At 37.8% G+C, this 11,115-nt stretch overlaps 1 protein-coding gene across 2 annotated transcripts; it reads left to right on the top strand.

The window, feature by feature from the left end:
* The first annotated feature begins 311 nt into the window (after positions 1 to 311).
* On the top strand, positions 312 to 10,324 carry RCAN3 (RCAN family member 3). 2 transcript variants are annotated; one of them, XM_026863338.1, is made up of 5 exons: positions 312 to 437; positions 2,373 to 2,615; positions 6,413 to 6,586; positions 7,158 to 7,323; positions 8,158 to 10,324. In XM_026863338.1, exons 2-5 carry the CDS (start codon positions 2,421 to 2,423, stop codon positions 8,364 to 8,366), a joined length of 744 nt encoding a protein of 247 aa, XP_026719139.1. In that variant the 5' UTR covers positions 312 to 437; positions 2,373 to 2,420; the 3' UTR covers positions 8,367 to 10,324. The 2 variants fall into 2 exon arrangements, with proteins under 2 accessions (XP_026719139.1, XP_026719138.1); XM_026863337.1 differs by having other exon boundaries at positions 314 to 437; positions 7,152 to 7,323.
* The last annotated feature ends 791 nt before the right edge of the window (positions 10,325 to 11,115 follow it).

Here is an 11,115-nt window from a genome sequence, read left to right on the forward strand (position 1 = left end):
TTTTATTTTCTTTTCAAACCAGTTCTTGCATACTTGTCTCATTGGTGTGTAAAAGCTGATTTCTATTCGAGCCTATACAAAGTCTCATTGTACAGAATATTAGCCAGTAATACAGAGTTCAGGCATCTTATTTGTATAAATAAAACCCCAGATCTACCTTCATTTTGTCCATCTCTTTGCTCATTTTTTTTCCAAAGTGCTGTTGCTTTGTGGTAACATACCAAATGGAGGAACATCTCAGTGGTCACTGCAGTGTTTGCTGTTAGTAATCTGCAGACTGCAGCTCCTTAAATGACATAATAGATGATAACAACTTTAAAGGGGGAGTAATGGATTCAGTTGATAATCTATGGGTTAAATTCCCTCTCATTTTAATTGTGATGTCTGATTCCACAGTACTAACAGAATGAAGAGAGGAGTACTACCGCAGGCACAGTGTAAGTCTCAGTAATTGTGCATTCCCTTAATCTTATTTTCTTGATGCTTTTGCCTCCCTCTAGTCTGCTGCTTTGACTTCATTTCGTAGTGTGTGAGGCTCAGCCAGCCTGAAATTTTTCAAGCTCTTCATAGCGTGGTGAAAAATTGAACAAATTTTACGTTGATCTGTATGTTACCTTAGTTCCTGTATTACTGTTAATTTGTCTTTGAATTTACTTGTCAGCATTCCCCAACTCTCCTTTTTCTGTGCCAGTTTTGCTCTCTTGCCTTGTTCGCAAGTCTCATCGTTCTTTGATCTGTCAGAAAACCAGGTTTTTGGAGCAGTCCTGTGTGGGTTAGGTGTTTCTTACTGTGATCTGTACTCGTCTCTGACGGGGATGCCTGGGGAGGTAGGACCAAACCCAGGCTAAGGCTAGCATGTTGCTCTTGATTCTGCTGCATGTAGCTTGGCTTGATTGGAGGTGCCTGTGTCCTGTCGCGTGTTGGATCGATTGGCCCAGAACTCTTGGAGTCTGTGCTGCCAAACCAGATGGTGGCTTTTGTTTTTTACTGTGTTGGCGTATTTTCTTTTCCTTTTTCCTTTTTGCATGAATCAGCAAGCACAAAAAATTAGGTTTTCACCAGCTACATGTTTTCTTGCATTTACGTCTGTCTTTCTGTGATGCTGAGGAGCGTTTCCTGTGAAAAATCTTGAAACTTGCTGTCCTGGGAAAATTCAGCCAGGTCTGTGCATGGCTTGGTAATGGTTTGACTAAAGGCGTGACAGTGAACGGGTGCAGTTATGTGCTGTGTCCACGCCGAGGTTACATTGATTTAACTCATTTAAATTAGCATCACACCTTGTGTGTGTGTCTCTAAGCAGTTTATAAATACTTAAGATAGGTGCTAAATCTTTTTTCCGCATTTTCACATGCTGTTTCTCCTTAAACACAAAGTGTCGAGAGTGCTTGGGTGTTGTTAATGAGAAAACTTGTCTTAAACCTTTTTCCATGAGTGAGCATGGATTTATTATGGATTATTAATGCATTTTTTAATGCATACTGGTTTCAGCTGATGGAATTTTTCAGTGACTGCTTCAAAAGAATAAGCTAGTTAAGCAAATACTCAAATGAGATCATTGCCAAAGAAACATAACACATTTACTTACCTTTTCTTAGTGTTATGTCACAAATTAACACCCCCTCCAAATCTAGATATAGTACAGTTATATGGTTTGTGTCGTTTTCATTAGAATATACAGTAGTGTGATAATCTCCTTGTGATTTTTGCAGTGGCAGGTGGCAATAGCTACACTCCATTAAAATATTTTTAATTGCATAAAAACTAGTTTATCTAAACTCTTCTATTTAGTCTCTTGCTTGTTTGCATTTTTTTTTCTAATTCATTGACGTTTTTACACAAGGCTGTAGATACTCTTACTTACAGGAAAGGCATTCTCCAGGAAATCTCCTTATGTTGGGAGATCTTGGGTTTTGTTCCCATATCTGCCACTGGCTTGGAGAGGCTTTGGGATTTAACTTTGCTGCACACATGTTCCCATTGATGAAATAAAGATATTTCTTCAAATATCAGAAGACTACTCTGATTACTTGGGAAGTAATTTAAGTTATTAACTAAGAAATTGCTATTAACTCCAAGTGTGTCATGGAGAAAAGCTTCTAGAACAGTATTGGAGTTCTTGATTTATGTCAGAGTAAAGGGAGGAGAACTTTTGTTTACTTGACTGAGTGACTTTATCTTCTCGCAGGTTGAACAGCAGAGTCTTTATCCCATCTACAGAAGTGGGATACAGGGCTTCTGTTTTGTGGATGAGAGAACAACTTTCATGTTGATTTCTATTCTTTTTTATAAAATTATTTGCCTTAAAGAACAGTCAAAGCAAGAAGATGTAGTAGCTTCACATTCTGTTTTGGTTTTGTTTTTTGGAATGACAGACCCCTACTAGAAACTGGAACATAAACGAGAGTTGCTTTGGGTGAACGATGCTCAGAGATACTATGAAGTCCTGGAGTGACAGCCAGTCAGACCTCTACAGCAGTGACCAAGAAGAGGAAGAACAGATGATTTTTGGAGAAAATGAAGATGATTTGGAAGAGATGATGGATTTAAGTGACTTGCCTACCTCACTCTTTGCTTGCAGTGTTCACGAAGCTGTGTTTGAGGTACAGGAAGAAAAGGTAAGGTAGAGAGAGGCATATGTGGGGTATAGTATTGTACATCTATTGAAAATTTTTGTTTTTTCAGCATATTACTGCCTATTATAATTGGGGGGAAAAAACAAACCAAAGTATTTACCTGGTGAGCTCAGATCAGAATGAGTGCAGTGACCAAAGAGCAGATGATATTATACTGTTCTGGCATTTGAAATACAGACATACACAGTGCTTCTCCCATGAAAAACTCCTTCTGTTTGGTTCCACCCCCCCCCCCCCCCATTTATCCAAGCTACCAAAGTCAAGGCCAGATTTAAATGTTTTATTTCAAGGCAAGGATTCTGTTAAAAGAACATTATAAATTTTCAGTACGGGTGTTCTAACTTGAGCTAAGACAACACCTTGAAAGTGGCCTAAGACCTTATAATAAAATAAATGTCTGGCTTGCTAACATTTGTATTCAGTCAAATTTGTACCTTCCTTTTGCTTCCAAGACCACCGGGAATAATTACACACACCACACGAGTGGGGGGAAATAGGGAGGACAGATAGGAAAGCTTTGGTCTGCAGCTTCTTTTGCAGTTTCAGTTTACAAAAGTACTTCCAAAACCTACAGTTTTGCTGAAAAGTTTTTAACGGCTGAGGTGAGGTTGTGGTGTCAGATAGGGAATGCTGCTCTGTGCCTCAAGAGTTACTAAATTGTGTACTTACATTTCAGTCCATCGTTCAAATACTTGCTGTGAGCTGAATTCCTAAGCCAGTGCTTCTGACAAATGGACATAGTACAGTCAAAGGAAAAGGAATGGTAATTTTTTGAGAACGTGCATGTGGTGTCACATAAGCAATATGTAAAGCAGCTTACAGATCCCCTTTTGAGTGGGGGCAACGATATTACATGAGAGCTGTTGTTCTTCCTTGTAATTGTATTCCTACGGGTACAAAAGACAAGTGCCAAAAAAAGGCTGTGGAGTCTTTAAGTTGCTTATTTTCAGATGTAGTGCTTTATTTTTTTCTTTCCCATGATTTATAGAGAGATAGAGTTCACTCGCCATTATTTATATGCCTGGTGTTAAATGCTTCTCTTCAAAGAGCAGGAGTTGTTGCTAGCTCAGTCCCAGAGTTCATTTCTAGCCTTGTATATTAATGCTGGTTTTATTGGAAAACAAAACAGGCAATTCATAAGAGTATGTAAAACAAATGTCATCTAATTAAAAAATGCAAGACGACGTCTCCCTTTCCAGATAAATTTTTAACTTGCTGATGACTAATTTAAATTGTTACTGTTTCTACTACATCAGCTTCTAGTTCAAAAGACTTCTGTAAGCAGGGAGCACTCCATTTGTTTAGATGGTTACTGCCCTTGGAAGAAGGTAGTAAAGCATCAGTTAATCAATGGAACATTAAATAATGCACTGGACTGATTTAACTCTGATGCTACAGGAACAGCAATGTGTCGTGGGTCTGGTATACAAAGTGTGCACTGGAAATAGTGCCTTGCTAAACTGTTTTGCACAGGTATACATGTGATTTGTCATTTTAATGCACATCTGCTTTTTTCCATGAAAACGTTCCCACAGAACGTCCGTGCATACAAGCTGTATCGAGGGAGATGTGCTAGCCTTTCCTCTTATGATGTTGGGATAATTAGTTGCCACATTAAACCACGCATAAATTTTAAAGTTAAAATTTGTCGTTTCAAAAATAGTTTGTACTCATTGTACTGTCAGCAAACTCATCTAAGCTGATTGTCCTAGCCAAGACACTAGTTTAGAATAGGTCAGAATTATATATTGTATCTGTAAGTTGAACACTTACTACACAGGTTTCTTCCTCGTGCTTGGAAGAATAGATGTATTGTATAGATTTGATCTGTTTTATGAAATTCAACTTAACCCTGGACACGTTTCAATGGCTTTGCTTCTGCCTACATCTTCCTTTAAAGCCCGAGCGCACAGCAAACAGTTCACGAAACAAATGGAAATTGTCCTGTCTGTGCACAAAAAGAAGAAAATTAAAAAATTTGTGGTGGTTTGGGGGGTTGGGGTTTTTGGTAGCAATTCCAATTTTTCTGCCCTTTTGGTTCATTTGGTAACACTGGCAAAGCTAGCAGCACTTGCAAGCAGAGTATCAAAATCCATCTTCCTTTTCCCTTATTTTTGTTAGTAGTCACAACTGTAAAAAAAAAAAAGATTCAGCATGTAGGCACAAATCCTTTATGCTCCACGTTTTTGTTTGTGAAACTTCATATGGAGTGATGATTAATATTCTGGTGAACAAAAAAGGCTAAAAAGACAGTATTTATTTGAAATCTGCGTGTTCTTATGGAGCATTCTACTCTGATTTTGGGAGAATTTTCTATCTGTATTTCTATTTTTGCTGCTGATTTATTAAAGCAACATTTAAACATTAACAGTTCATGTTGAATTGACTGTTAAGTTGTTGAATCTAATGCCATCAGTTTCTACTTTAAGTGTGGCAGGTTAAAACTGGAATGTTTACAGAAAAACTGTAAGGTGTCTAACTTGGCATACATCTTGTAATAATTTTGCCTTTTACATAGCATCTATAAGTGTTTTTTCAAGTTTAGTTCAAACAGCAAAAGGTAAAAAAAAAATTCAGATAAAGTACATGTTTTTTCATTCTCAAACATTCACATTTTTGAGGGTAATGCCATGATTGGAGCACTGTCTTCATAATTTTAAATTGCAGGGGTGATCCACTGGATTGCAGTTTTGTGTTTGTCAAGGAGCAGGTTTTCTAATTTAAGAAAGACTTTGGTGTTGTACACATTGAAGAGGATTGTGCAAGAAAATAATATTTTTGTTAAAACTAACACGGACGTCGTCTGAAGAATTTCTTCAGTCCTATTTAAAATGAAAGCCCCTCATCCTATAATTATTGTTAGAGGAATGAAGGTACCCAACAGGATTTTTGTAGAGATTTTGTAGAGTCGCTGAACTACTGGAGTCCGGCAACTTAACTACTGTTATTGGAAAGAGTTCTTAATGAAAAAGTATTCCTATTCTGCTTCTTTGCCTATATAGATCTCTCTGAATAACTGAATAGTAACAGAACACAGTAAATAATATTGAAAAGAGGTTACTTGCATAGTTCTCATCTATTGATTTTAATCTGGCTTTTTACAGTGAATGAAAATTTACACTAGGAGATTTCCTAGTGCATTTATGCTAGGGGAAAAAAAACATCTGCAAATTAGGTCTCCTGCAGATCAGAGAACTAGTAAATTAAAACAGAATTTAATAACTGCAGTTATCTGTTAGAGAGCTTGGGGATAAGATTCCATATTCAATAAAACAAACATGATTTTTTCAGTTATTTTTGTGAACAAGTGTTTAGTAACGATAAGATTATTTTTTTTCTCTTCCGAAGTGGTCATTCATTCATCCTGAGAACGTTGACATTTTCCTTAAGCACTCAGTACTTGATCTTTATATTAGATAAACTAAACTGCTTTGCATGGTATTTTTGGAGATGCTTGTGTGAAAGTCACGTGCAGTGATCGGTATTTTGTTGACACCTGCACTTTTGAGTAACTGTCACTAGGTGGCAGTTTGTTCACTAAGAGTTTTGTGGGCTTATTCACATCAATGCACTCTTGGAATTCAGCTTTAAACGGTGAGGCAAAGCAGTGCTGCACTGAATACAGATTTACAAGCTGGAGTAACTGAGGGAAGTATGGGAGGTGCGGGTTTAGGTGGTTAAGGAAATGAATGGGATTTGGGAAAGTGGAAGGGCAGTGTGTTTTCCTTGAGTGAAAGTGTTCATTTTGTGTTTGGAGAATCTTTGTACTTCGTCTCTAGGAAAGATTTGAAGCACTTTTCACAGTCTACGATAATCAAGTTACATTCCAGTTGTTTAAAAGCTTTAGAAGAGTAAGGATCAACTTCAGCAATCCAGAGGCAGCAGCAAGAGCACGGATAGAACTGCATGAAACTGATTTCAGTGGAAAAAAGCTGAAGCTGTACTTTGCACAGGTACTGTGAAACATTGAGATGGTGTACATGTCCCTGTTTCTTCTTATTCCACATTTGCCGATGAGTTTCATTTGTGCTAAATATCCGAAGTTACCTTCAACCTCCTTCCTCCACACTGAGATGTATTACTTTCACTCTGAGAAATTGATGCTTTAGGAGTCAGTTTTGTTTTTCCGCTTGAGCTCACGGAGTTGTGATTGGTACGGAACAGTCGGAACAGTCGCTCTGTTGTGACACAAACCACCTTCCCCCATACACAAACAGAAATGTGCTGAAAGGAAATAAGTGGGTCCAAAGATCTCTCTATAATAGGCACCTTCTTGTGGATTATGTGTCATACACAGCTACATTGTCAGTGCTTATGTAGACCAAGTTCTTAACTGCAGCGTTTCTCCGAGGTGTCGTACCAAGAGAGCTGACAAGAAGCTGTACTACTCTTATTGTTAATGCTAGGCTGAATTAAGCATTGCTAATACAGAGAATGGGCATGTATTATTGGGGAAGCATACTAAATAAAAAGAGAATTAATATTTGTCATTCTGTATCTCCTGGCTTTTGTCTTCGGGTACAGGTATCCAGTGAAATAGGTGACAAGTCCTACCTCCTTCCTCCGCAACCTGTTAAACAGTTCCTGATCTCCCCACCTGCGTCTCCACCAGTTGGATGGAAACAGAGTGAAGATGCAACTCCCCTGATAAACTATGACTTGCTTTGTGCTGTCTCCAAGTTGGGACCAGGTAGGAATATGTACCTGCTTTTGTTGTGTCACCTAAATTCAAAAATAGTTATCGAGGGAATTTATCTACTAGGTTTCTGTCTATCAGAAGAAACTGAGTCTCTCTTATGTGATGTTTCTTACTTGAATAAAATGATCCATCACTTTATTTATTTCATCTGTTAATTGATTGAAAGTATAGTGTAGAACTGGATTGTGTGGTACTACCTCCATCACACCCATTTATTGAATCTTGTCATAGTCTCACTGTTAAGTAACAGACAAGAAGAGGAATGTCTTTTGCAGGTGGGCAGCTCCTTAAGGAGGAGTTAGCCTCATTAAGGATGCTAATACGTACTTTTTGTGTTTAGTTGTCATACACCTTTATAAGCCTCCCTAGGAAACATGCTGTTTGCTTTCTGTGAAAAGCAGGGAAGTGGGAGGCTTAATGTTTTTGTATGTTTTTGTAGCTTTTCATTTACAAATGTCATATAAACGTACAGCATAAATGATACCACTTAAATTCATAGTTTCCTTGTATTCTTATGTCTGCAGTTTTACCATAGCTTTTTACATCCCTCCCTTCTTTAATTAACAATCAAAAATTAATTAAAAATCAATAAATCCTTAAACATCAATTGAAAGATTGGTTGTATTCAAAGTACAGCGTAACAGACTAATTAAAAACATTTAGCAGATCTGATGAAGTGTGGCAGTTGAGCAAATTAAAGATGAGATGGGAATCATTAAATATTTGGTTGTGTTACTGCAGATATTAAGGACTTTTTGAGATAAAGAGGCTTACTGCTTTTCCTTGAGGATGTTCTTAGCATGATTTTTGTTTGCTGCTCTTCAGGGGAGAAGTATGAGCTTCATGCAGGAACAGATTCAACTCCCAGTGTAGTTGTCCATGTCTGTGAAAGTGAGACAGAAGAGGAAGATGAAATAAAAAATCCCAAACAGAAGATCATGCAGACAAGGCGTCCAGAACCACCTGCAAGAATACTGAATGAACCTAAAGCATTTGATTGTACACTGGAGGTAGGGGGTACTATGCACTGTTAAATTGTGTGATGCTCAAGATAATATCAGAAATCAGACACTTAATGAGTCCGTGTGTTGATGTCTGTACTGCTGCTATATGTTATGTATAGCGACAACAGATTTTACTTGTAGTTGTCTCTCATGTTCAAGATTCTGGATGCCAATGCTTTGAAAAGCACTTTAATTTTAGGGACTAGTCCCCCAAGTGTAGCAAATCCACCTGACTTGAAATAGTGAAAAATAGGAAGTCTGGTTGTGTTTTTGTTTTGTTTTTAAGATGTTATTCTTTCCTTTATATTGTAAAGTGTGATGTACCAAGTGCTGAAATAATATCTTACTGTCACAATTGGATTCAAGAAAGTTCATTGTATAGCATTTAAAAGCTGATCTGTACTGGTACAACAGCTTCCAGTTAATATAGTGTTAAATGCAAGTGAAACATACTCTTTATCCTAAAATTCTTCCCCAGCTAGTAATCTTCTGAGGTGAAGATTAATTTTTGCTTTTCTCAGAAATGCCAAGTATGTGTTTTTAATTTGACATGAGGCACAAATACATGTATGGAATTAAATTCCAGTAGTTTTGCTAACTACACAGAGAAGAATGCAGGAGAAAGGAGCTGCAGACTGCTGAGAAGACAGACTCTGAGCCTGTCACCAACACTGCTGCTGTCTGGTGGTACACTGATGGGTACGATGGTTTGCACTGACACCTAATTAGGAGTGAATGGCAATAGAGTGAAATACAGATTCAGCTATTGAATGTGTTGTCTCTGATCCTCTCTGAAAATCTGGTAATGTTTGTTCCTCCACAGTCCTAGAGATGGCCTCCATTTATAAATAAATTCAGTGACTGTTATGTTATGACTATGTTAGGAGATAAAACACCTAGGGTTAACTTTTAACTTGTGCTCCTAAACTTCTCCAGTCTGTTTTGTAATTTATTTTTTTTTTAAGACAATCAGTTGCCTGGCTTAGCCAGTTTTTATGCAGATTCAGCCCTTGTTTGCTGTTTTTCATTAAGACTTTTTCTGTGTGGCATCCTGTCTGTCTGACAGAGCATCTGCTACTTCTGAGACCAGGATGCATCTTTTAGAATACAGATCTTTAATTTTGAGATCTTAAGTGTTTTAGTAGGAGGACAATATGCCTCAGTATAATGACTCATGCTTCTATGCTTTTATGCTATTTTATAACCAACCTTTTTTAGACTAGACAGTTTCTTCTTTTTTCTATTTAAAGGAATAAAATTATTTGTGAACAAACCAGGCTGCTGATGTTCATATATATATAAATCATTCAGAAACTGACCTTTTTCAAATTTCATTTTAGTGTGTTTCAATTCTACATGATGTGCTTATTGAATTTTCTAAAGTGTTTTCACTTGATTGACAGCGGAGAGCAAAAGTAACGGTCATGAATTTGCATGGACATGGTAGTTTTCAACTCCGTATTGTGCCAGCTCGTGAGCCCTTCCTGCCACCAGCTTCAGGTTGCAAAATGGGATCCTGCAGGCAGGTCCTTGTTCCAGAGGCAGGAATAGTATATATTAAAAAGGTAGGAAAATGAGTTTTGTTTATCTTGCCTCCACAGGCATGATATTTATGTATCTCTTCAGGTATTAAAATCACTCAAAGTCTGACCTCTCTGTCTCACTGTTCCATGTTATTTAAAAAAAAAAAAAAAAAAAAAAAGCCAACAAAAAAGTTGTATTGTCCATCAGGCTTGTGTATTTTTAAAATTCCAGAAATCCGATTTGGATTTTCTGCAGTGTTTATATTTTGTTAATTGTTTAATTTCTACCCTATTGTAGAAGTCACTGTAAGTTAGGAGTAAGTGAAAAACCTTCAGAAACAGTTTTATAAGGCAAATCAAGCAAGTAATGTTGTCGATGTATTTTGTGTAAAATGTATAACAAGTTGCATTCCAACATCATTCATTGTGTAAAGACACTTAAAATAAAAACAATGCAGTGCCATTTACATGTGGTTTTTTAACTGTATTCCATATTGGCCCAAGTTTGATATATTAAGTTTTCTAATGGAATTGGATGCTGGTGCAATTGAGTGAACAGTTGAGATAGTTTACGGTTTTCCATAAGGAAATTATCAGAAAAAACAGTGCTGAAGAAGCTGAGGATTTCAGCAGAAAAATCCTGGGGATTGCTGGGCTGAAGGAGGGACTGAGAGGGTTTTCACTGTGGTTTTGGGTGCCTGTCACAGCAGAGTTCTGTGGATGTTTAATCTCACATGAATCTTGAATGGGAGTTTGGCACCTGCTTAGACTATTGTGGGAGAGAATGGTTTGGGTTGCAGTATTGAGCTCTGTAAAGTTTTTGTTGTAATAAAGATAAATAGTTACTTGTTTTAAAAAAAATCTCCAAAGACCCATTTCCGCGGGAAGGACATGGTCAGACCTTTTATAAAATGCGCACGCATTGATCGACGAAATTGTAAAACATCAGCTTGTCGCACTGCTTGTGCTTTTGCCAGCAGGTTCCCCTCTCTCACAGATGAAGCAAATCTCGGCAGGTTTTTGTGTTAGCCAGTAGAGGGAGGCTGTGTGCCCTTCTAACACACACTGGCACAATATGAATTATATTTAAAATGCCAGAAAATCGCTTTACTGTCTGTGAAGCAGTGCCTCGGGCCTGGTTGTGCAGATGTAACAGGAGACTTTGTCTAGCACGACGTTTCTCTCGGGGTTGCTGTGGAAGGCTGGGCGTTGTGGGAGCTGTAGGGCCTTGGGTGGTGGGCTCCTTGCAGGCACTG

Source organism: Athene cunicularia (assembly GCF_003259725.1).
Source record: "Athene cunicularia isolate RWA chromosome 23 unlocalized genomic scaffold, athCun1 chr23_part1, whole genome shotgun sequence".
Taxonomy (NCBI): Eukaryota; Metazoa; Chordata; class Aves; order Strigiformes; family Strigidae; genus Athene; species Athene cunicularia.

Bases quoted from the DNA above. Each gene is read 5' to 3' on its own strand.
- RCAN3 (XM_026863337.1), top strand. From the start codon at position 2,421: ATGCTCAGAGATACTATGAAGTCCTGGAGTGACAGCCAGTCAGACCTC. The intron at 6,587-7,151 runs GTACTGTGAAAC...TTTTGTCTTCGG, and splicing joins TGAAGCTGTACTTTGCACAG to GTACAGGTATCCAGTGAAAT. The intron at 7,324-8,157 runs GTAGGAATATGT...GCTGCTCTTCAG, and splicing joins TGTCTCCAAGTTGGGACCAG to GGGAGAAGTATGAGCTTCAT.